A 26,876-nucleotide genomic window follows, 5' to 3' on the forward strand; every position below is an offset into this window, starting at 1 on the left:
TAAGAAATAAAATTATTACAAAGTGATTTACTTATTGGTTTCTCACACTGTCATACAGCACCTCTTTATAGTTTGTTTGAAGAGCTTTTGCTCTGTCCTAATGAGAGAAATGCATGTTTCGTCCGAGTTCACGTTGACACATGGAAGAGCTGGTGACTGAACCACTGATCTGTGGTGAAGAGGGCAACCACCTTATTTGTTAATCCACAAATTACATTTTCCCTTTTATATGATCTCTAATGGGGTAGTTATTTCTCCAAGGGGCTATTTTCATCATCATTATAAAAAAAAAATCTAAAGCATGGTATATTTGCTGGTTTTTTTAGAGATAAGTGTAAGAGATGATGAATTCTCACAGACCAAATCACAATCCAGTCCTCTTCTTTAAACAATATATCTAATAAAAGATGGCAGTAAGTAGGACCTAAAGCCTTTTGACAGGAGTTAACAGTCTGTGGTTATTGATTTATGCTGTTAAACTGCTATATCAGATATTCCCACGGTACCTGAATGCAGCAGCAGACTTAGCCAGGACAACAAAGATGAAATGATCAGAAGTTATCACATAAATGTTTACAGCCTTATTTAGTGGTAATGGCTGCAGATTTGTGAGGCGATTGGAGCTTTGCAGAAAACAGTGATGTGAATCAAACTTTATGTTTAAGAGTTGTATTTAAATACTTGCAGATATTGTTGATTATAGGAGAGACTGGGCAACCAAACTTTTGTCTGATTCTATAAAAAAAATGTCTTTCGTTCAACACACATAAATTAAGTAAGCAAAAGCGAACCAGAAGTGCCAGTAAAAATCAGTTGATAAATATAACAATGTCGAAAATCTCCTGCATTCAGTAACGGTGACACACAGTAACGACACACAGTAACCATAACGACCAAAAACTAGAAGACAAACAAAATAACAAAAATAAGCTGCTTTCATTTACCAAGACTGTGTTTTATCGTTGATCTGAAAGCAACATGTTCAGGTTATGAAGCATTTTTTATGTAAGTCATAAGTTTTTAAATTAAAAACACACCAAACAAAGCAGTTCAAGGCTTCAAGTGTAAAGTCTTTATTCCTCGGAGTGTTTTCCACGGTAAAAGAAACCTCTGTTCTTTCAGGAATATGTTATTGCCAACACAAAACACAGTAACGACACACTTGAACACATCATGCAACCATCCCAGTAGCTCACAGACATAGTTTGAGGTATTCACACCGTTCTGATAATTACGAGAAAGTCACCTGAAACTCGCTTCAGAGGAACAGCAGGATGTTTGTTTGCCAAAAACTTTACAGAGCATTCAGTTTGTGCTCTTCTGCTTCTCTGGACTTCACAAAACGTTTCAAGCCTAACTCAAACAACCCACAACTGAATGTAAAAGATCTCGTGAGGTTGATAGAACAGCAGTGAAATGAGTCTGATGAAACTTGTGGATCGAGCGTGCTCTTTCAAACCTGATAACCTGCTCAATAAGAAGCAAATGGTGAGTCGATGGTAACACAAACAAGAGATAAACTAATTAAGCTAAATATGAAGACATTATACTTCCAAAATACATTTAAAAATGCATTATTCCACAGCAGAATAATGTGAAATTAAACTATCAAAATATCTAAAATTTCTTAGTTTCATATTTCAGTGTAGCAGCTCTATTCCTGTAATACGATGCTTTTTGCATGCATTTTATTCATTTCCAATCAAATACATTGTAAATCTTAACCAAATCTTTTAAAAATCTGCTGAATAAAACCCTAATTTTTGCATGTTTGGGCTGGTTCACTGAGGTTGGCAGTAGTCGGTGCCAATTCTCCACCCAAAGCTGCAGAGGAAGAGTGCAGCAAGATTTACGTAACAATCTGGATGAAAGTTTAAAATCGTTCCGTGATATTTCAACATCGTTTTTAAAATACATTGAAAATGCGACCCAAAACAGGACTGAATCCCAAGTCTTTGTCCTGTGAAGGAGGCGAGTCGGCCTGTGACTGGAGGCAGATGTGTTTCACCTCACTCCACACTGAGATGACTGGACAGCAAGTTTCTGTCTGACTGAGCCAACAAATACTTTGTGGTAAAATGAGAGAGCGCCTTGAAAATGTTAATGAACAAAGAAACTAAATAAGATAATATTTGATATTACAGCCCAAAGTTTAAACATCTGTGAATCTTTCTCTTCTATTTGTCTGCTTGATTACTCATTACACATTGTTTTATTGAGCTAATCAGTTTTGTCCGCTATGGGTTTCCATATAGGGTGAATGTGCTCGTCTATTACTTCTTATTATTAACAAAAAGTCCTTAAATCACCTTAACGTCATTAGTTTTCATATTAGGAAATATAGGGAAGTGGTCATGCCTGACCTGCAAGTTTCATCAGACCTACAGTACAGAATTATAATTAAGAATATATTTCAAATATCAATTATAATTAAAAACAGCAACAAAAAAACAATAACTGAATTAAGACATATTTTGGTTGTGTGAATTTGGTCCTGAGAATCATTACAAATTCAGTTTTGCACTTGACACCAATAAAAATTGCACAAAAAAATACATTCGCCATTTGTTCATCGGCTGTTTCCACAGGGAAGGCAATTTTTGGAGTTTGTTCAGCAGATAAAATTCATTAATGGTCACACTTAAAAAGTTGGAATAAAAACCACTTTTGCACATTGCGATGAATACAAAAAGCTGCAAACGTGTCTCGAAATGCACTTTCTTTGTGGTCGTAGTCTCTATCAAAGGACTGTTCGTGGATTTCCAAAAGCACGAATAAAGGTCTTATTAAAGTCCAAAAGAGGTAGCAGAAGTGGTCCATGTAAACAGTAAATGAGAACAACCATTGGGTGACATGGTGGGCACATACTGACATTTATCCCACAGCTGCACTAGATTTCGTTTTAAGTAACACTCCTCAGAACACCTGATATTTAGGTGATGGGTTCAAAACTGCCTCTTGAGATTGTAAAGGGAGAACCTGCCTCATGCAGCGATTACAAGAGAGCTCCAATTAAAAGTGTGAAGACCACTAAATTGCTGTGCAACATTTTTCCTGACACTGACACTGTAAACAGAGGCATCTGGCTGGGATCCAATGAAATTTACCCCTTAAAAAGACTTAAAATCCTAAGTTAAAATATTACATTCCTGATTCATGCATTTACAATCTTAAAAAGAGTAACAAAATGACGCTTATAGTTGATAAAATGGCAACGCCCAAGAAAGAAAAGACGATAAAAACCACGTTTTTTTAAGTAATCTGAACCTAAAACCACGTTTATATGCGAGATGTGATATCCCAACTTGAAATACTCCGGCGTGGCATCCATGCACAGCACACAGGCGGCTGCATAAGATGCACAGGATGGTTAAAGAGACTCGCTACTTATCTGTAATATTGGCTGTTTTTGTGTTAGTAAACATACATGTCCGCATGACAGACAAGCAAATGGAAAGCAACACACAAGACAACAGCAACTGTTATCAGCACACATGCACATGCCTGGTGTGAATTGTCCAGAGAATTAAGGGGAAGGGGACATTCAAAGATATTTCAGACTTCCTGCTCGGGAGCTGGAAGGTTAAACTTACAAAAGAAAACCATCCGATTGATGTGGATATTTGCAAATTTACATGTAGCCCCACCAGAAAATGTCTAGAAGTGTGAAAAGGGCTGTTTAATGTGATCAATCAGAAGCTGCTAACCATGTAAACCATAATAAATCATCAAATTTGGCACAACAAAATCAAATAACACGCAGACATGCTGGCCAGGCCTGTAAGTGTACAGTTAGGTCTAAACTGATAACTGGTTATTGTGTTTCAGTTTGATACAGAGCCTTGTTAATTAACGGGGATGGCAGAAACCAGAAGCCCAAAGTCAGGCTGGTGCACTGCTGGAGCTCAGTATTTGGAGGGATTCAGTCAGACCCACAGCTCCCAGAAGGCCCTACATTCAAACGTCGGTCTCATTCTTGCAGCAGGATGATTTCAACGTTGTCGTGGACACCCTGCAGAAGCAGCTCGCTCTGGAAGTCGATGATTTTCCTCTTCTTAGCTGCCTTCAAGGTGCCCACTAAGGCCTCGAAGATATTGGCACAACGGTCGTCATTAAATAAGACCCCAAACTTCACGCTAGTCTGACCATTGGCATCTGAAATAAGAGAATAGGACAGATTAGTATTGAAGTTATTTATAGATAGGAGTGATTTTAAGGTGAATTGTAGTGTTTAGATTATAAACTTAAGCTCTCATTAAGTAAAAAAAAAAAAAAAGAAAAATCTTTTTTAATTTAAGCGGTTAACTTGTATAAAAACAGAAAAAGACAAATTATGGATGCCTTTTAACTCTAACAACACCGTTTTACACCCTGAGGCAGTAAAATAATGTAGAGACACGCTGAGAGTGATCAACTGAAATATTGTCAAGACAGTCTTGTTTATTTATGTTTCCAGCGTTAGATGAGATGGGCATCACATGACTGCATGCTTAAACTCATGATACGATATTACAAAGTATTTCAAGAATAAACATGTCATTCTGCAATATAAATGTTCACAGGCTCGACTCACTTTTACTGCCAAGTCGCTGAATCTCCTCGACCAGCAATTCTATTTCATGTGTGACGTTCATTGTTGCTGAAAACAGATAAAAAGAATCATGACAATCAAATATACTGATGCAAACAGGCTTGTTTGGTTTAAATAATATTTGTGACGAAAAGGAAAAAAACGGTCATGCTGTCACATTTGGTGAAATGTTGTCACGTGTTTACATTTGGTAAAACGTCATGTTTCGTGAAACCTTATTGCACTTTGTGAAAAGTTATCATATGCTGCATTTTTCTCTTTTGTGGTGGTGTTTCACACTTTCAGGACCATCATAAACACTGGCCAAGGAGGGGGAACAAAACAAAAAGGCAACAGTCAACTATAATAATGCAAATACACCTGCTAGAATTAAGCAAGTCTACTAATTTTTAAAATACACCGACATATCTGACTTTCCAAGCCAAACTTTGCTAAAATTTAAAGCATTTTCAGTTGCAATACTTGATGAGCATGATAAATGGCTTCGCAGGTGCATCATTGAGCTCCTCTACTCGAGCCTTTGCAGTCATTCTCCTATTAATCACTTTGGGTTATCACCAAATTGACAAATTTGGAAATGCAGTTTGGGGATTATTTCATTTCAAACATTGAAGGAAAATATTTTATTTGACTTGATCGTGTACTTGATCGTGCAGAAACACGAGGATGGGAAATTCCTTATTTAAACAGACTGCAGCTCTGAGATCAACAAGCTTCAACCTGAACAGGGCGGACTATCACCAATGCGGAAATGGGAGATTAGCACTCACAGCTAGCCAACTCAAGCCGCAAATGCTACATGTAACTCTTTCATTTTGGAGATGTATAGCAATCCCTACGTATGAGTTAATATTCACAGACCATTGACATTTTACGAGACTTTAGGCACCAATTAATATTTCTCTGAGCATCAGCTCTCTGAGCTACTGACGCCTGACAAATGATCTGTTAAGAACGGACGGAGTTGTTCTGTCGGCTAAACAGATGTGATATATGATGGAATAATTCCTTAATAAACGCGAACACAAAACAAGCTTAAACACAAAACTGTAGCATTATTTTTTACCTTCTTGATCGTGGCTGGTTTTGCTCGTAATGAGGTGATGGACGACTTTCTGATGAGTCGGCACCGGTGAAAATTTTGCTGCATTCAATGTCTGCTCGGAGATTCTTGCTTTCAGAACACAAAAGACGAGAAGGCACATAAATCACATCACCTTTGTTGCTTGGGAGCCCAGGTAGTTCGTTTTAAACATGATTGAGTGAATTGGTGTCATTTAGTGAAGCGCAACTGCAAGGTTTCGAAATGTATGGCGTTTTTTAAATAGACAATGGTGGAGTCTATCATACCCACACTTCCTATAACACATGAAGGCAGCGTGAAAGCTCATCTGACTTCATCGTGACACAATGCCTTACTTTCAGCAACATTGACCCATATAAGGCTTTAAAGAGGTGGAAGATAAGTTGGCCAACAAGTTATGTGTATCGGGCCTCACACAACCGGTAACACCGGAGCTCAAAAAGTAAAATTAGCTAAACAGTTGTTAGGCCATCAAACCTATTACGTTTTCTTGAATAAAAAAACAATATACAGAGTACCGAATGCATGCTCCTTCATTTTACAGATAGTAAAGTATATATTGTATCACCACATTGTTTAAAAAAGTGGATCACTGGCAATGCAAAGGGAAACTACAGTTCCCATAATATTATCCCCCTGGGCATGAATAAAGTATTCTGATTAAAAGCAGTGACAGTGGATTACCTAATTCTGAATACAGGCACAAAGTGCAGCATCTGTATTCTCATACACTAAATTATACCTCATCTATCAATTTAAAGTCATGGCTCAACACTCTTTACTTTGAAATCACTCATACGGGTCCCCGTAGGCCAAGCAAGCTCGCGCTGACTCGGACCGTTGTCCTGTGACGTCGCGGAACGTCAAGTTGGTTCCAAAGAAACATTGGCGTGGACCGGAAGTAATCTAATTTAGCTTTCAAAATACATTTCCACTTCTAGAGTGTCACATTTTCTCCGCTTTCTCACACAGGCCACTCGTTATTTATTCAGTGTATTCATTTATGAAATAAAATTAAATATCAGGAGAAGATTGTAACTGTCCATTTTTCTTTAGCACAAGTTTCTTGTGTTTACCTGGAATTGATGATTTATTAAATGTTTTGCATTATTGGTTAATTATCAATTAATTAAGTTACTGAGATTGATAAATCAATAAATAAAGAGACACAACTAAAATAAGCCGGAAAGAAGAAGCACAGCTATCACATCCAACTTCTTTCAAATGAAATATTGGGTCATTATCACAATGTTTTATTTTACTTGTGAAATCACATGACACATTAACCTGAAAGTAAGGAACAAAACTTAAACAAAAATTTTAAGTAACCGCTAACAACATATCCTTTCTCTTTCTCCTTAAATACTCAAATGTTTTTTTTGCTTTTTTTTTTAAAGAAACCACATCACATATTATGTGGACTGTCCAGTGGCCTGTAAAGTGACTCTAACAACAAACTATCTTCATCTATGGCCTTCAGTTCATCTCCCATTCATCTCTCCAGTGTATTTTAGTGCGACACTTATGTGTTTATTATGTAAATAGAAAAAAAAAACCCAGATGAATGTCACTACTTAAGATGCATCACACGCGAGAGAGTCTGCTGATTACTGCTGTTGTCTGCTGCTTTTGCACTTCTTACATCCCCTATTAAATATTATCAATATTTTCTTTATGCCTCAGGGAGTGGTTGTTAAATGTCTCATTGTCATATGACATCAATATAAAGACTATAAACCTATTATGGACTGACAGAGGGCTTTAATATCAGATGTTTCCACACAAACTGATCAAATTAGCACTAACTATTTACATAATATAAACCATATAAGGCATTTGGATAGTTCAACAGCCAGAGGACACATGATTGTACCTACTTTGCCTGGAGTGGAAGAATGTTTTCTTTAAAAAAAAAAAAAACTCAGTTACCTGTACTCCGAAGAATTCTACCGGAAGTATCAATTTAACTTCGAATAACTTTACACTGGAAGCAGGAATGGCGGCTATGATTACTAGAGGAAGGAGCCCAAAGACCCTGAAACTTTACTTGTAACGGCCCCGCAGAGGAATCTGTCTCCGGCGAAACGCAGAAACAACACCCTGTAGCGGTTTCAGGGCAGAAGAAGGGCTGTAGCGTGTGGTTAATGCGGCTGATGTCCAGATCGAGAAGGTGGACGCACTTTACGATTTGCTAGTTAGCCTACCGTAAGAGCCGCTGACTTTGATTCAAGGTAGCTGTTAGCTCACATCACTACTAGCCAGCTGTTGGCCACTTTGCTTGGCTGCCCAGTAAGTTAACTAAGTAATTAACTGTGTGAAAACATTCAGTATTTGAAATTTCCATTTGAGACTTGCGCTGTTTGTTGGTGGACAGTATTAAGGACGCTTAAAGAGAGTGGGACCACACGACAACAAGTCGATACAGCGTGTTGTGAACATTATTATTGCTAACCTCACTGTTAGCTAGGAAGTAAAGCTAGCTAAGTTGGGATCCTGAAGTCTCGCCCATTTTCGGATCCTGCCCCAGCCATTGGCTAAGGGCTAATCAACAGCCAACTAGTCTGGTTTCCAGGTTCACTTGGTACTACGATGGAAAGTCTAACGCTGAGTGATGTCGAGCAGAAATATTATTCGGAATTGTTCGTTTACTGCGACACGGACAACACCAAAAAAGTGGCTTCCAATGGGAGAGTTCTTGACCTTTTCCGGGCGGCCCAGCTACCCAGCGAAGTTGTCCTGCAGGTAAGCTAACCATAGCAGGTATCAGGTTTTAAACAGTTATCCTCAGACTGTGAGGCTAACTGCAAAGCGTGGCCTTTTTAACAGAGAAGGTATAAACATGGTTGTCTGTCAGAGCTGACCTGTCATTCTGTTTCGCTGAAGTTAGCTTGGCTGGTTAGCAAAGCTGCGCAGCAAGAGACACACCTTCTTCTGGCTAATGTTAGCCTCAGCCAAAGAGTGAAGGCAGCCTAACCACACAGTTAACCATAGCTGGAAATAGAGTCTCTAACTGGCGTTGTAACAAAGATAGGAGACGGTTTTATGTCTGCTTTCAGTCGTGTTATTATGTGGTCACGCTTTTTGTAGCAACCAATGTGTATAATGTAAATAATGTGCTTATCAGCAACGTGCCCACTTTTTCCTGTCCTGTTCTTCCACCAGCATCTTCCTTTCTTTTACTGGGTTGTTGATATGGTGGGAATACAGACTTAATGTCTACTTGGCAGCGCGATTTATTAAAGTAATCATATAATCTGAATAGTTTTCCAGAAGACTCTGTTTCCTGCACAGACTTTGGAGATCAGCTCTTAATTGTATTTGTATTAACTCTTTTTCAGAATGCACTTGTCATGTTGTACCACTGGTTACACCTGGATATGCAAGCCAGTATGTGTTGTTATAAATGCATAACTCCATTTGGAGGGAGCTAGTCACTATAAAATTATTTAAATTAGTTGAGAGGGGTGTACAGCTGCATAGGAAATGTCTACATTTAGATTTTTATAAAATCCCTTTATAGTAAGAGTTGTTTTGGGTGCAAAGGATTCTCTCCTAGCCTTTAATTCTACACAGTCGATTTAATCAGAGCAAACCCAAAAGTAAGTCAGTACTAACTACTACTTTGAAACATTTTTGTGGTTTGATACAACTGGTTGGGTCACGATGGCACAGTTGTGTTGTAATAATACTCAGATCCAGGTTTCAGTAATGGAACTAACATGTGATTATTGTTTTTTTTTCGCCTTGGGGGGAATTCGCCTCAGGCATTGCACATCTAACACTGGGCTTTGTGGTGCTGATTTTAAATGATCAGTCTAATAAGGCGTGTTGCAATGTGCTGTAGCAGTAATTGCAAGGCACTGCTGACACCACCCTTTCTGTAAGGATGTTATTTACATACAAGTAACGTTGTATTTCTTTGAAATAAAGTTAGACGTTTAAAGCATTCCCCTGGTTTTTCTCTCTTCTCACTGTGCTCACACGAAGTCTGTTTGTGTCTTTAAGGGTTTATCCAAAAAAACATGAATTGTGATTATATTGTCAGACCAAAAGTTTTGGCTTGACGTGTTTGAGTAAAGTCACCTTATGATGTGATTATTCCATGTGCACACATTACAATGTCAGTGCTGAAACAGCATCTAGTAGTTTCATCTCTTGTAATCCCATCTCGAGAGTCCGTGCCACTTTCACTTAACTGCGAGTCATGAGTAGCCAGTTAAACTGCAGCCGCCTATTCTTGTGACTCCAGGTCTCTCAGCAGGCCGGTATTTGCAGTTTGTGAGTCAGCATCCTTTTCAAGGTCAACAAGGGGGAGCTGTGTGGTGGAAGAATCGTGCAGCGTCGCAGCTCTCTGCTTTGGAAATCTACATTGAGCCCTGTGTGGGCCCATGAGACGCTACAGTGTCGTGTTGTGACAGGCTGAGAAAAGTGACTGGTGCTATTTTATGCTCACACACTCGGATTAAGTCCTTTGTCAGCAGAAGAGGGATCAGCCAGTTGTGGTGGGCTGTTGGTGTTGTGACTCGCAGCGCTGAAGGACTCGCAGATGAGGTTTTTTGTAATGTTATGAAAGTTAACTTCATTGGTATTAATCACCAACAGGTTGCAGTTGTACTTTTATTGCTTTTATTCATTGCCAGACTGTATTATCTTTGCATCCACATTTCAGACATTTTAGTTTCTCTTGTGTTGCTCAGCCTACCATTTTGCACACAGCTTTCTCCAGTGAACATGCATTACATCCAAATATGCGATAATCAGGCTTATAACTGCTGAGACCCATTGAACATTGCCAGTGAGTGCAGTAAATGAAAGGGTTGCTTGTGCTGCATTTGTGACTAAAAGCAAGTATCAGTGTCAAGTGTTTACAGTGTTTTATTTGACCACAGAAACAATTAATCCAACTTTTAAGGGGACCCTAAATAATAGTTATGGTTTTGGTTAATTTCTTTGGCGTTGAATTTACCTACGTGCGGATTGTCAGTGGGAAGACCAGCTGTGCTCTTTCTTGATGAATACAATGTTGTTAACTGTTCCTCCTTGTCTTTGTGTGGGGGTTTAGATCACAGAGCTATGTGGAGCCACTCGGCTGGGTCACTTCGGACGGAGCCAGTTCTACATTGCTCTGAAGCTTATTGCCATCGCCCAGTCTGGGCTGCCCCTGAGGGTGGAAAGCCTCAACTCGGGTGAGTCCAAACTTGAATCTACTCATTGTTGCTGTTTGGCGGTGCAGGAACACACATCAGTGCTTTTAACTGTGTTTTTTTTTCTTCTCTGTGGGGTTAATGGTATGTTTGGAGATGCCAGACCTGATAAATACTTTGTACCACACTGAGATGGTCTCACACTGACATGTATGGTATTTACCTTAGATATTTATGTATTGAAATACATCAGCCAGGAAGGGTTGACTCAAGTCTGTTTTTGTCAAAGTGAAAGCTGGAACAGGAAGCTAAGGACAGTCGTCCGTTATTCTTGGTCATTGTAGCCTTTTGTTACATAAGAAAACCAAAATAAAAAGATGGTGTTAACTGATAGTAGATAGTAGTGCAAAATTCTGTGAATTTTCGAAATTGGAGGCTTTCTATGAGACTTTAGGGGAATCTATAGAAATGAACAGAAATAACCTGAAATTTTTTCAAAAGGGAAGCTAAATATAGTTGGTTTTAAAAAAAAAAAAAAGTATAGTAGCCTCATCTTGGCTCAAACAATCAGATTTCATACAAATACAGTTAAGTATCCGTGTTATTCCTCAATCTCAGGCACAAAGCACACAATTACTGCAGTGCTATCGAGGCCACACCCCCCAACTTGCATTGTGCATTCCTTCATCACATGCACAGATCATTTCTATTGTGAAATTCTGAACTCCTAAAGCTCCTCTTTTTGACACAGACTATTGAAGCCACACATTTGAACCCAAAGACTACATAAAGTCCAGTATGTTTCAGTGATATTTTGAGGCAGTAATATTAAAGTTTAACGTGCAAATATTAAATCAAAATGTTAATTTTGTCAACTTATTCAAGAGAATAAGATCTGATGAATGGAGAAATATTAAAAAAAAAATTCCAAACTCCAGTTTCCTTAGAAACTTTCAGAACATTTACTGGGACTTTTCCACCCTTTTGCACCCCTCACTGATCAAATTAGTTCTTCTATAGCTAAGGGTGAGGAAAAAAAGACGTTTCTTTCGATGAACTTCCAGTTATTTTTTAGGTTATTTAAAGAATTTCACATAGTGTATGCAGGCTGTATGTTTGACCATCGGGTCCATGTTACATTTTCTTGATGTTCAACAGATAAAGATGTATCACAGTCTCTGAAGACAACAGATGGTATAAGTAGATCTGGGAAACATTCTGGCCTGTATATTTAGGAATATTGATTTCTTTTTTTAAAGGCTTTAAATTAAGCCTTTTGGATGGCTTATCATTCATAATGGAGGACAGTTTATGTAAAGCACGATGACCTCAAATGACTGATTACCATATATTTTTGAGAAATGTATGATCCCTTCTGAACTGCTTATGGTCTAATATTCATGCTAGAGATTGGCTGGGACAGAAAAAAACATTATCAGTCTGAATTACCAGAGTTTGTAGTCTGATGAGTTAGTTAAATTGTGTTTTTATGTTAAAACACAAAGACTCACCGACTTTGAAAGTTACTTGTTTGGCCCTGAAATATTGCAACATGCTGAGATGATTTCATGATTTGATAAACGCATAAGGAAGCACAAATCCAACTTCCTGTTAGAAAAATGGTCACGTTGTACAACGTGATGATGGTTATTAGGTTTAGGGATGTTTTGGACTTTGGAAACCTGTCAGTCTTCACAACGATGGTGTCTCACTAGTCAGTGAAGTTAATGATGAACTGGTTAAAAATGTTGATTTACTTGGTGCGCTCACACAGTGTGAAGGTGGCCAACTGTGCCAAAATACGGAGCTGAAAATGACTTCCACCTCTAAAAGCTGCATCCTGCAAAGGATCATCCAGAAAATAAACATTTACTTGCTAGAACAGGGCTATAGTGATGGTTTACTGTAGTTGCTGCATGCTCCTGTCTTTTTTTTTTTTTTGTCCAAATTCTGCCATGTTCATCTAATTCCCCTGTTTGAAGAATCTGTAGGGCAGGTTTTTTAGAACTGGGATACAAACCAGAGAAAAAGTTGATATTTTTATTGCAGCAACGTCAGAATTTAAGTTTCCACATTTTGCGCTGAAATTCAGCAACATAATGAGCCAACTTTAAAGGAGACTAACACTGCATATCTTGCATGTTTGAGGAAACAACCGTCCCTGTGAGGAATACTCACACTGCTCCCATTTTACAGCTCTTTACAAGCCATTATACCCATCATCTGACTGTAACAAGTATATGACTCTTCCAGACATTCTGGGAAATATAAAGAGTCAGTAAACATAGAACTCCTGTAATCCATCACAGACTGATTGTACTGAACAAGATCAGTGCCTTTAAGGGTGAATTAGTTAGCGTGTGTTCTGTTTTTTTTGGCTTCTTCATGACACTGAATTTAATTTCTATTTCGCCAGTCAAAGATCTGCCGCTGCCCAGGTTTGTGGTGGGGAAGAACGAAGCAGAAGCGAGACACGCAGCACTGTATCAGGATACAGACAGCCAGGGCTTGTACCCAGCTCCTGGAGCTGCAGTAATACCCAGGCCACCAGGCAGGGTTAACCAGAACAAGAAAGGTCCCCCTTCATCCACTTCACATCCTGTCCACGAGGTCATCCAACCCCTGGCACCCAGCATAGAACCACAGGTTAGTAACTGAACTGTTCCTGTGTAGATGCGACACGTTTAAATCGTCTCATTCAGTACTTGTTGACGTCACGTCGGCCTCTGACCCTTCGACTTATAAAATGCCAACATACATGACAACAGAAGGGATAGTGTCAATATTCCCTTGTATGGTAAGGCTTAGAATAGACAAACTGCTTGTATTTATGTTGCGAGGCACATCATACAACATCTGAACCCCGCGGTTGCTACAAATAAACTGCTGGTATGCTACTTGTTGAGTTTTTCCTTATCGTGTTTGGTTACTTGTTGCTCAAATTGCCTTCTGAAATTTTCTGACATTACTTGGCATGTGTGTTGACATGCCAGCCAGTTCTGCAGATCTCTTATACAATTCTATTTGCAAGCAGTTGTGAAATGTTCTTTCGCTGGTTGTTTGAACATCCCACATCTGTGATGATGCAGATAAAACACTTTTGAAGTAGCTCTTACATGGTTCAGATGTGCTGCGCTAAAGATAGAAGTCATGTTGCACATGAAACAGGATCTGAAAGATAACGCTTAAAAGTCATGATAAGGCAGTGCCGCTAAACGCCTGCACAGTTGTATTTTATTTGTATACTGTGTTACATTACAGCACATGGAGTTGTTTTTGTTAATCAAATGCTGTATTTAAAAAAATAATTAAAAAATCAATTTTACAGAATAAAAAGCTTTTTATGTTTGCTTGTGTTTCCAGCCCGAACCGACGTCCCCGGTTGTCTCACCTCACCAGTCCCCCCCCCACCTCCCCTCACTCCTGGAGGAAACACAAGCGGCAGCATAGCGGCGGAAACGCAGACAGACAACCGGTGGTGGCTGCAACTGGAGCTGTGTGGACGCAGTTCAGAGAACCACAGACAGGTAACAGCTTAGAAATGTTGCCCTCTCAACCCACCTGCCCTGAAAAAAAGGGGGACTCGAGTTACTCCCGCTGTAGCTGCGATTTAAGTGAGAAAGAGTTGGAAAAGAAACCCATTAGTTGTGTGATGTTATTTAATGGTGTGTACAGACTGTTGATATTTGCTGAGAAAGGCAGAAGTTCGTTATTAGTGGAATAAAGGAGACACCACATGATCGGTAAATGCCTTTGTCAGCATGAAATGGGTTAGAGAGATTACTGTCCTCTAGTTATTTTGGAATGTTTGATGTTAAACATACTTAGCTGTGATCATCCCTCCAGGTCCTGTCACCGGTGATGGCATGTGGTCGTCACACTCGCCGCCTCCTCCAAGTCAGGAAAGTTGGGTCAGTTTCACAGCAGACACCCCTCCCTCCAGCACACTCCCAGCAATGCACCCCTCATCAGTCCAGGTAGAGCAGCAGGGATATTAATTCCTGCTTATCTAATTTCTTGTTTGTTCACTCTTTCATTTTCCCAATTTTCTAGCTAAGTTGGGTCCTTTTATAATTTCAGTAGGCGCAGCCATTTTAACAAAAAAATGTTGCAATGCTCAAAATTATTTGGATTTAATTAAATTTTCCTCTCTCTATCAGAAAAAGACAGTAAAACAAGATACCACAGCTCAAATTGTACTGAATTTAGGTCTGCATGTAGCTCAGAAGGAAGAGCAGTCAGCTGCTAATCAGAAAGTTGGTAGATTGATCCCTAAATAATGTCTTGAATTATTGCTGGGCAAGATACTGATCTCTACAATACCCCAAAATGTATTCCTTACTTGTAAGTTGCTTTGTTAAAAGCATCTGCAATAGAAATGCAGTGTAATGTCTAATGAGAGGATGACTTCACAATTTCACTCCCCTCTTTAATGAGCTGACTTGCTGCCATCAGATGTTCCAATCATAAAACATGAAATAAACTGCCCACAGTTCTGTGTTAAACACCAGCCAGCATTTTATATCAGTGACATGTTTACCAGCACAGCTTGACTGAAACTTTCGCTCCCAGACAAAGGCTTCTGTTCCCTGTGCCTAATTTTAGGAAGATGTCCTATTTTCTCTGATCATATCAGAGTCATTAAAGTCGACATGTTTCAAGACAATCCAAGTTTTATTCTACCCGAATTTCTCCCATCGTCGTGTTTTAGATTTTAAGAGTTTAGACCACATCATTTCCTGCTGTAATTGACCCCATAATTAAGTTTTTTTTACTATAAAAGAAACAACATTTTCTCAAAGTGTAAAGTCCGGGCTTGAAATCCAGGCATAGATGGTTTGTTCCAGGCAAGATTTCTGTCCCTGATACCAGTCTGAGTAATGTCAGAGTTAGTATCACCTGATATAGATTCTCAATCTGACACTTACATTTTCCGTGCCTATGCTTGACACCTTGGCAGCTCTGCAGTGCCGGAAGGAAAACAACCTTTCCTTAATGCAGTTCTGAACAATATTAGCAAAATTACAGCATAAACTGAATGCGACGCTCAGTGTAACATTAAAGAAATAAAAGTGGGACAATCAGATCTGTTCAGTAATGACACTGAATGCAGCGTGGATCAGAGCTCCCCTGATAGGCAGCCACTCATTTCTGTTTATTTTCCCCGCAGGAAAGCACAACGATACGAACCGTGGCGTCGGCTGCAACAACCAATGAGATCCAGCGACAGTCCAGCGGCTATGATGATCCTTGGAAGATCACAGACGAGCAGAGACAGTATTACATTAACCAGTTTAAAACCATTCAGCCTGACCTCACTGGCTTCATACCTGGTAGGAAAAAAGCACACAAAACGGACTGGAAGAAGAAACAAAACATGGATTGATTTGAACTGACTTCACTCTGTGTCTGTGCATTTCAGGGTCAGCGGCAAAAGAGTTCTTCACCAAATCAAAGCTACCGATCTTAGAGTTGTCTCATATTTGGTGAGCCATCACTATCTGCTGGGTTTGCCCACCTTAGAGAGACCTTGTGGACATGTGAACAGCCTGTATGGGCTTCAGGATGACATGTTTCAATGAGTGATGTTGATTAGTTATGTCTTTTCAGCTTCTCTAATTTCATTATTATTCAACTTGATATTTCTCTCGACTGCATACTGCAGCTAACTTTATTAACCGATTTGTTTTCAGCCGAGTGTTGTGCAGGGCTGTTAAATACAAAGACACGAAGGAGCTGGAAGGATTACTTTACTGTGAAGTTTTGAGCAGGTCTCATCACTGCTAATTTCATTACAACTAAGTGTTAAATGCTGATTGCAGAAGGCTCTGTGTGCATTGATGAGACATCTGCTTAAGGGCTAAAACTTCCTTCACACATGCAGACAAAGTGGGATTTAAAGGCTGGTGGTATAATCAATGTAGTGTGTGGCTTAAGCTTCAGTTATCATTGTAACACAGTCTAATGTGTGTCCGAAGGGAGCTGTCAGACTTTGATAAAGACGGAGCACTGACCCTGGACGAGTTCTGCGCGGCCTTTCACCTGGTTGTGGCCAGAAAGAATGGCTACGACCTCCCAGAGAAGCTGCCTGAGAGCCTGATGCCAAAGCTGATTGACCTGGATGATTCAGCAGGTACGCTGGCTCACTCTTTTTCTGCTGCACCCTTTTCTAATTTCTCAACCTCAAAACTGTGAGGCAACAGGCTGCCATGTGCATCTTGGTAGCAGTTGATTGATGTGGAGTTTTTCTCTGCTGCCTATTGTTAATACAGCAGAGACCTTTTTTTACATGTATACAAATGACAGACATTTACACTTGTATGAAGTCATATTTCTAATAGAATGATTGTAAATACACAGAAGAAGAAGGTCTTGTGATTATTGATCGTTGTGATAGTAATAGTATGAGTAAAAGGGCAGTTTACCATACAAAAGATGAGTTTCTATTAATTTGACTAATACTCGATATTCTGGAGGGTCCTTTTTAAAGAAAAAGCTCATAACTTTCCCAGATGTCACGTGTATGTATTTGAATTTTAGTCTTAGAATATGAAATCTTCCATGAATTGTCTTTCCAATGGATTTAATCATTTGTTTCACTAACACTTGTGTGAATCTAGTGATATACTGTGTTTCCCTTTTTTGTTGTTTATTCAGCATTTTACTCGTCATTATTATTTATATTTTTGGGATTATTACTGTAGGACAAAGTTAGGCTCACAGTTTCTTGTTGTTTGCAGTGTTAAGGTAAACTAATTGACTGCTGTTAATAGTATCCTCTACTTCCCAAAAAGGAAGCCTTTTTAACCCAACTCTCTGTTTATTTAACGGTGCTGAACATGCAGAATGGTTGTTGTAACATGAGGTCACTGGCAAAACAAGGTTTATTTTCTTTGTTAGTTCATGGAAAAGAAAAAACAAACAGGATCTGTCTCAATAAAACCATGGACAATATTAAGAGTGTTTAGTTTAATTCTCCAAAGAAACATGGATTTGTGTTACCAGGAGCCCGCTGCTATCTAAATTTGTGTGTAATTTTCACACATTTAGAAGTCCCGGAGGCGACGGCTGATGTCGGGTACTCTGCGTCGCCGGTGGAGGTCACCCCCAGCAAGTCTCCCTCTATGCCTTCACTGAACCAGGCGTGGCCAGAGATGAACCAGAGCAGCGAGGTTCCAGCATGCACTCAACACCTGACTCTGTCACAAATTTACACAAACTCGAAACTCTTTGCTTGTTTTCGCTTTTGCTCTGTTTGGGTCACTTGTTTGAAAGTGCTCTTCTTTCATGCATCAGTCATGATTTGATTGCCATCAACTTCCTCATCATCAAACATAATTTACTGATAATCCAGCACCTCTTCTTTTCCTTCTCGGTTCTGTGACGGTTGCCTGCAATTTAAAATCGAAATTTTGTGTCCATGCCTGCTGATGATGTCATGTCATCACGTCATCTGCTGATGACTGATGTTGCATCAGCATCAAGGCTGAGACTGATGATGTAAATGTGTGATGTCACTGCACTGGCTGACTGACATGTTTTTTTTCTCACTGTCTATCTCCTGCAGCAGTGGGAGACGTTTAGCGAGCGCTCCTCCAGCTCACAAACTCTGACCCAATTTGACTCTAACATTGCACCAGCTGACCCTGTAAGTCAATCACTTAGAATGCATGTTTTCACCATTAATGGACAGACATTAACCCTCTTTAGATCTCTGTGCCTGTCACTCTTTCTGTGCATGATGTTCTTTTAAAGTGCAATGCCCATCATCAGCAGTGGCCACTGCGTTGTGATTTGGCTGGCTTAGCTTCTATTGGACATCACTTTTGGTTTTTTTCTACAGTGGGACCCACCAATACCACATTTATTTTCAGATTGCGATAGACATATCGGGAGCAGTTTTGTTTAATTGTTCAAGAATGTATTTTTCCTAAGTGGCAACTGTTTCATGGACAGCTCTAAACAAGAACAGTATCAGTAGACCACAACTAAGTATGTTTTTACAAGAATATGCGTCTTTTTTTAGCTACTCATTCATTCTGACCACAAACTCTAGCAGAAACAGCTGTGGTGTATATATAAACTAACCCTTAATTCTTCTCAAAACATCAATTTATTTATCTCTTGATTCTCTTAATTTGAATTAATCAAAACATATGAGAAGGAAACCTGTATAGGAAGAATCAAGTATGAGTTTAACACCCAAACACTGAGCTGATCTGCTCCTTTGGTAGTATAAGTGTGAACTGGTTTGTATTTACTGTAAAAACTCAATAAATGTAACATTTCAAATCCTGTTGGTTCTCAAAAGTAAGCTAAGACTAAACATTGAGAAGAGGAATCATTAAAAAAGGAGGATATCACTTGTAGAATAACCAAAAATGTCGCTGAAAGTGTTGTCGTACTTCATTTATCAACAGCAAGTTGGTTTATTTCTTTTAAATCCATCAGCTGACGTGGGGTTGATCCAAATATTTACCTTGCCAGCCCATCTCTTCATACGAGCTGCAGCATTCCAGCTCACCCTGTCTGGAAGATATTGGGGTCTCCAGAGTAATGTGTACTGCCATGACGAGTTTTTTTTTTTTTTTTGTTTTTGTTTTTTTATCACAATGATATCTCAGTTAGATTATTCATAAGATATAAGCAAGAAAGTGTGTCTTTCTGTATTTATACTCTTGACATTCTTCAAACAACTGTGAAGATTAGGTGTCTCTGAGGTGAAAATATCACTTCTTTTTTTTTAAACAAATCTCCACATTGTGTGTATTTGATGAATTATTGTTACAAGGACGAGGCTAAAAGACTCGGCCTGTCCAAGTAAACGGTTTGAAAAAAGATAATTTCTCCTTTCGTCAATCTTCATTTTCTCAAATATTCATCTGTCTGTCCTAAAGGACACGGCCATCGTCCACCCAGTGCCCATCCGGATGACACCCAGTAAGATCCACATGCAGGAGATGGAGCTGAAGAGGACTGGCAGTGGTGAGACTTGCTCTGGCCTTTAGCCTAGATAATACATGTGTGCAGCTGCAGTTGTTCCCACTGCTCCTTTAGCCTGTTTTTATGGACGGCATTACGAGGAGCTTAACGTCACTTTAGTGTTTTTTGAAGCTAATATGAAAGAAAACATAATCTATACCAACTCACTTTTAAACCTAAAAAAAAAGTTATTTTGACTCACTCTTTGTGCCCCAACAGAATAGATGTGCTTCAGAATAGTTTGCCCTGCTGAGTTTGCAGTGTGGGAAACCTAATGACAACCCAAGAGGCATTATTTGAAATTTGATATCAGTAAACACCCTGATGTATCATTAAACACAACTACAGTGAAAATGATTTGTGTTCAGGCTCATTGGCAGTTTCTGCAGCTGTTACTGCAGCACTGTGTCTCCAAACTAATGGCAAAGCTGCTAACATTATCACTGTTTATTTTAATGTCCAAGTGCTGGCTGCTGTAGACTCAACACTTTCCCTGTTACTTTCTTAACCCTCAGACCACAATCACCCTACCAGTCCTCTGCTTGTGAAACCTCCAGAGCTCTCTGAAGAAGCCAAATTGCCTGCTTCCATGAAGTTTGTAGCTGCCAACACTGTGGGTGAGTAAAAGATGGTCTGCTCTGAAACAGTACGGGTGGAGCATTACGCTGAACTTCTGAGACTTATAATGAAAGTTTTTGGGGTTGAAAATGCACAATCAAGAGATTTTTTAAATTACCTTTGTTTCTCTGGTGCTGGCATTATCTTGGATACACAATATTAACTTTTATACATTAACATTTTATTGCTTCTAACTGGCAATGTTGTCATTAGGGAGAAAACAAAAGCACCTGGCAACAAAGTTAGTGACATTTTTGACTAGTTGCAGCTATATTTATTGAATTGTCGCCATAAAAGGCCCCTGGAAACATAAGGAGGAACTTTTCCTCTCATATGTCTTACTGCCCTGTTCAGTCACTGGCAGCTGTGCAGCCAGCTGTGCACATTCACATACTCTCTTTCTCAGGAGTTATCATGTAGCATGTAATATAACCAAATTCAAAGCGCAGCCGTTGACTGTGGTCATTTTTATCAATATCAGACCAGTGATTCAGTCACTGTCTCAGACTTATTCTGTGGTCTGGAGAGGTGAAGAAATGTGGCCCGGGTTGTATTTTCATTAACTTTGCAAACGTGAGCAGGACTGTTTGGGAGTTCTGTGAAATCAGAACTGTTGTACACAATGTCGTTTGTTCACATTTTAGTGGGCTCAGCATAATTTGTCTTTATGCTGACGCCTTTGTGTCAACATTAGGGCTGTAGCGATACACTAATCTCACGATACGATACACGGTATTCAGCCAACAATTCGATAGGATTTTACATGATTCGATTCCATACGATTTAATCATTTTCTGAAAGATTTTAAAGTGACAGTGTGATTTGACATGAATCATCGCTGATTGTACTGGTGGTCCGTCCTTTCAACCGGAAGGACAACACCGCTAGACAAACGGAAACAAACAAACATGTCACAAATGTGTCTTCAGCGTACGCAAACTCATGTCTATGTTGTGAATATTACATCATCAACCTGTTTGTTTTACTTGCTAAATACCATGTACACAAATCCAAATTCTCTAATCATAAACCAGCAAACAAATACATTTAATGTATAAACAATACGTTACAACAATCCTACATTCTATAAACAGAAAAGCGATCAAAACCACTGAGCTATGCAATTTATATAACATTTTTATGAACTAATTCATCAATGTTTTGTATAATATATTGTGCTATCGATAAAATCGCTCAGCCCTAGTCAACATATTGTTCTGTGTCTTTACTTTGTGTTATGAGTTGTACACTTAAGTTTAATAGTTTGTTTTAATTTGATTTTACTTTCCATGAAGGTGATGGTTACAGCAGTTCAGATTCCTTCACCTCAGACCAGGAACCAATCACCAGGCAAAGGTAAGTTGTTTTCTTTGGTTAGACGAGAACTTGAAACTGGACCTTGTGCTTTGAATCATCATATTTTGTCTTTCCTGAGCTTTCTCACAGGTGACTTAGACCATTTATAGACTTGAAGTGGGGCTGTCTGTATCATTGTCCATTTGTTTATTTTGAGTAATGTTGATACATGGCACAATAAATCAGACTAAATCTAGAATCAAATTTTTCTGTTAAGGTCTCAGTCAGGTACGTCTCCAGAGGCTCTAAAGGTGGTAGCTCCACCTCCCCCTCCTCCCCGCCCACATCCCTCGCACTCTCGCTCCTCGTCCCTGGACATGAATCGCACCTTCGCAGCCACATCCACTACAGGGCAACCGCAACCCTCTACGATAGCGTTCCCTCCTGCAGTGCCGCCTCGACCACTACCCACACAGGTATGTGAAAAAAAACCCGCGTATTTGAACTTAAATCATTTTCACCTGCTCCACCTGGACCTCACACTTTTTTTTCCCATTACAAAATGCTTCACTCCTTTCGTCCCTCTCCTGCCTGCTTTCTAGACATCAGTACCACTCACAGGGCACCGTGTGGAAGCTGAAGCTGTACCTGGAGGCGGGGCGGTGCTCACCACAACTTCCCCCCAGCAGATTCCTCAGCAGCCCAACTTCGCAGACTTCAGCCAGTTTCAGGCCTTTGCTGCCTCTGAACAGCCGTCCAGTCTGCCAGAGGTCGACAAACACAGCGAGGGAGGACAGGTAGGTTTTTACCTGGAACCAGCATTTGTTATATGTTATAACATTTACCGTAAGACACTTTAATTTTCAACTCATTGCCAAAACATTTACACTGTTGAAGCTGTTATTTTAAACTTTGGGCGTGTGATTGTAGGCAGTGTTGCAAATCACAGTTTGGGATCTTAAGCACTCAAACATTCATCCTTCTATGGATCTTTATCCAGGTTTGTTTAACATGAGATGGTTTACAGAGAAAGAGAATGTATATTATGCTGTGTGTGGTGGTTCCCAAGCCGCCTGCTTTAGCTCAGGTCCCACTGCATTCTTGACCTCCTTTTTAACTTTGTGTTTATTTAACTGAGGGTTTCGGTGCCTGTTGTACACGCTAACGGGATGTATGTCCTCTTGTTGTGAACCTGCTATTTGGTAGTTTTAGTTTAACATTCATGCTCTTTTTTTCTTTTTTTGTATGTCAACAGGTGGACAAAACATCAGAAGGTGCTGGCCCTTTAAGAACAGTCAAGAGTGATGGTCCAGCAGATGAGAGAACTTCAGCTACAGTCAACTCTGTACATCATCCTTATAATATAAACTTGAATGAATTATCTAATGCTTACAGTAAAAACAAACTGCACATAAATTGTTTTGTAACCACTGTAAAAGGAGAAAATGAACAGCTGCTGTCTTTTCATCTTAGTTTGGTTTTGTTTTCCCATCAGACCAAGGGCTCATCGGGCCCACTGGCTCCGCCACCAAAACCTGTCCGTCGGAGGTTGAAGTCTGAAGACGAGCTACGACCAGAGGATGAGCAGCACGGTCCGCAAAAATCCAGCATCATAGCTGCCGTCCTGGCCACTCAGCCCTCCATCCCCAGGTAGGACACTTTTGTTGTTTTTCGTTGGTTGAGGAGACCTTTTTAGCATCTTACAACAGTTAGTTGCTGAATATGTGTGTGTCAGTTTAAGTGTGTTTTTTATTTTTATTTTTCCAGGTCTGTCGGAAAGGACAAAAAGGCAATACAAGCTTCAATCAGAAGAAACAAGGAGACGAACACAGTGTTGGCACGACTAAACAGTGAACTACAGCAACAGCTGAAGGTATGACGGACATCAGCGACTGTCTGCAGTGTTCAGAAAAAGATGGCTTGCCTCATGGCTCTTGGTGTGCTCATGCCTGTCACTGTTTTCCAGGACCTGCTTGAGGAGAGGATATCTCTGGAAGTCCAGCTGGAGCAGCTCAGACCTTTTTCCCACCTTTAACTAGCCTGTGGAACTACATTAGGCTGTAGTTTATCTGGATCAAGGCTGTGGCCCCCTCCCTTCCTCCACTCCTCGTCATTTCCGTCATTCCGGCTTTCCCTGCCGGCACCGTCATGCCGCAGGGCGTTCCGTTAAAACTCTCATGCTCAATTACACATTGACCAACCAGAAACCGGACGGACCGGAGAGTACAGTCTTACCAGTTGGTGGAGTAGACGGAAGGGCGTTTTACAAACTGGCACTTTTCAATTTTCTTGCTAAAGAGATGTGAAGGTGAGGATGACGGAGACGGTTCAACCAAGAGGCCGGTGTGACGACAAACTGCTGGTGTCTCATTACTTTACTCTCTGAGTGACTGAAGAAGAAATGCAGAGTGTATTTGTTTTTGTGTGACTGTTCGTGGCCATGTGTTCCTGTTTAGTGACTTACTTGGAGAGTACTACCAGTATGTTTGACCCGCCCACACCAAACTCCTGTTTAATCAGGTCAGTTTAGCAAACACACTTTTTCTTTCTGAGAGAGAGGTGAGAAAATCCGTATTTGCCTCAAGTGCATAAAGTACAGAATAGTATGAAATTTCCAGTTGGTTTAGATAAGCGTCTTCCAGTTTCTTGGCATATGAACCCCTCCTGCTACTACAGTACATACGTAGTCGGAACTGGACAACAGACAGCTGCTCTCAAGGCGTTAGTTCGTAAACATCCTCAAAAATAGTAACTCTGTTAAACATTTGCTACATGGAAGTAACTGATTATTAGTTCAGACAAAAACAGGTTTCACAAGTGGGAATAAACTGTTGTGTTGCTCCTCTCTAAAACATACTGGTCTACTTCCAGACAGGACTTATGTGTTTGTGTGAGGCCTTAAATGGCTCAATCAACAAGGCAAAGGCTTTTTTGACTCATCCTGTGACATGAATTCAGCCCTTCCTCTTACTGCCCCTTCTAGACATATAGATATATATGATTGTGTGTGTGGTTGATGGCGTGATGCAGTGTGTGAAAGTTCTGTGTCCTCTATTTGTCTTCATGTTACAGTGTTTGAGGATTGACGTGACTGAATGGTTTAACTTTATGCCAAAATGACTGAACTGTCACTTTCATCTCTATTTGGGTTGTGTTGGAAGACAAAAATAAGCCTTTTTTTTTAAAATGTTTGTTTCAAACTTAGCTGTGGTTCGACATTTCAGCTTTCCTTTTAACTTCTTACGCTGCAGTTATCTTCAGTCTTTAACTTTTTTGGGAAAGCATATAGTGGAAATAAATGTTCACTTGAAGGGTTTGAAAATTTTCAGCTGCTTGGCTGCAGAAGGCGCCGTTTATGAAGAATCGTGTTGCTGATCAGGGAGAAGTTTTCCTGCAATTTCCCCTCTGAGAACACGTGTGCACAGATCCAAACTGATGGTGCAGGAGTTTATGTAAAAATTTAGCTGTTTTCCAATCAGGCAGGCAGCACTATGCAAGTATGGGCGACGCATCTTCACAGACCAACTCTACTTTAGCTCTTTGTTCTATGATAGTAGCAACTGTGTGAACAGTATACTCTGGTTTCTGTATCGTAGATCTTCCAGAACACCATCTACTGTATGTTTGTGATTAATTTTGCCTTTTTTTTTTTTTGGTACTTATGAGCAGTCCGCTTCCCTCCGCTCCTGGCCCCCAGAGGGAATTAAACTCCAGCTCAGTGTTTTTATCAGGGCAGTTTCACCTGAAATCTGCAAAACGTGACCTTTGCTGGGTGGAGATGAAGCCTAACAAGAGACCAGTCAACAGAATGGGACACCTGAATGACCTAACTGCACTTTGAACTGAACCCACCCTCCTCACTCCCCTCATTATCTCAGCTATTTGTTACGTCCCCCTTTGCGTATTTTTTAATCTGCATGTTTGTTCTTGTCTTTCACATGTATTTAAGAAAAGATGCTTTAAGAAGGAAAAAATAACAAACCCCTCAAGTTATATTTCTCCAATACAATCTGGAAACCTAAGTTTTTGTCCTAGTGTCTTGAAATGTCCCTGTTTGTCTGACCAATTCTTTTTTTTTTTTTATTATTCCCCATGTGTTGGTGAAGCACCAGACTTCTTCTAAAGCCTTACTCCCCCGACTGGCGTTCAGGTTTCCACGGCGGCTGACTGACCTCTCTTCCTTGTTGTATCAAGGCTCGCCTTCTTTTTTTCTGCTGTTGAGGACGATGGTGTACTTTGTGTGTATGTGTGCGTGTGTGTGCGCGATATCGTTTCCAGACCTGGAACTAATAACATTTAAAACCCGATTAAACACCTTTGAGTAGGATTGTTTGATGTTTGCTCGCACAACAGCTCCTTCCTCATCCCAAAACCCAAAAGGCAATCCAGGCAGGCAGAAGCAATCAGTCATTTAACAAAGTCTTTGATGGGATTTTGAATGCTATTTGCTCCCAGATCTGTGGTGTATATTGTATATGATACACACTTTTTGGACTCATATGTAAATTTGCATTAATTGCTGACTAACAGCGAAAGAATATTCTATTTAATTCCTTCTCTCTTGGCTGTGGGATCCTAGATGTTTAACTGCATGGATGTACTGTATCTCTGCAGATCTAATTAGCAGCTGTGTGATTTTTACACAAAAATAAAAAACGGCACAATATTTTAAACACGACTCTCCGGTCAGTTGTTTCTTTTGTTTATTTGAAGAAAATTATTCGTATTAAACTGAAACAGAAATGGAACAAAACTTTGAATTAAGCCTGTGCTTCAAAATTGGTCATTTTTTGCCCCAAAAATATTTTTTTCTTTGCAGAACGCTGAAGTGGAAGCACATCATAGACAAAACCTTATTGAGCCTTATGAGATCCAAGGGACATTTTTGTGCCGTTCAGTTTTTTATTTTAAATATTGTATTTGTTAATTCTTTTTCTTGCCTCGATGCGAGAACAGCTCGTCATCGCTGATGGAACAGTTCATTTTGAGTCGAATTGCATGAATTCAGGAGAACAATGTCACACAATCTCAAGAGAAAGTATCCCACACCAGAAGATGGTTGTATCAATGTTTTTAGGCTAAATCATAGTCCTGACCCTGATCTAAAGAAAGCGCCGTGGACAGATTGTGTTGGGCAACCAGCCGACTTCTTAGAGTTGAA

The 26,876-nt window shown here is 39.8% G+C and overlaps 2 protein-coding genes across 2 annotated transcripts; one reads left to right on the forward strand and one right to left on the reverse strand.

Moving 5' to 3' along the window:
* Positions 1 to 1,049: 1,049 nt before the first annotated feature.
* abracl (ABRA C-terminal like) lies at positions 1,050 to 5,744 on the reverse strand. The gene is made up of 3 exons (XM_072362156.1): positions 5,658 to 5,744; positions 4,574 to 4,639; positions 1,050 to 4,155 (listed from the first exon to the last, which is right to left on the reverse strand). Exons 2-3 carry the CDS (start codon positions 4,632 to 4,634, stop codon positions 3,971 to 3,973), a joined length of 246 nt encoding a protein of 81 aa, XP_072218257.1. The 5' UTR covers positions 4,635 to 4,639; positions 5,658 to 5,744; the 3' UTR covers positions 1,050 to 3,970.
* Positions 5,745 to 7,654: 1,910 nt separating this feature from the next.
* reps1 (RALBP1 associated Eps domain containing 1) lies at positions 7,655 to 26,388 on the forward strand. Its single transcript, XM_072361685.1, is given in 20 exon segments — positions 7,655 to 8,417; positions 10,738 to 10,861; positions 13,236 to 13,465; positions 14,183 to 14,221; positions 14,223 to 14,346; positions 14,666 to 14,796; positions 15,990 to 16,152; positions 16,242 to 16,305; positions 16,798 to 16,952; positions 17,870 to 17,991; positions 18,387 to 18,467; positions 19,717 to 19,804; positions 20,317 to 20,418; positions 21,715 to 21,775; positions 21,993 to 22,191; positions 22,318 to 22,512; positions 22,971 to 23,060; positions 23,211 to 23,365; positions 23,483 to 23,588; positions 23,682 to 26,388. Coding segments are annotated over 20 exon segments (2,451 nt in total). The 5' UTR covers positions 7,655 to 8,264; the 3' UTR covers positions 23,751 to 26,388.
* Positions 26,389 to 26,876: the final 488 nt, after the last annotated feature.

This window comes from Leuresthes tenuis, unplaced genomic scaffold, assembly GCF_036924035.1.
Source record: "Leuresthes tenuis unplaced genomic scaffold, fLeuTen1.0.hap1 SCAF_13, whole genome shotgun sequence".
Taxonomy (NCBI): Eukaryota; Metazoa; Chordata; class Actinopteri; order Atheriniformes; family Atherinopsidae; genus Leuresthes; species Leuresthes tenuis.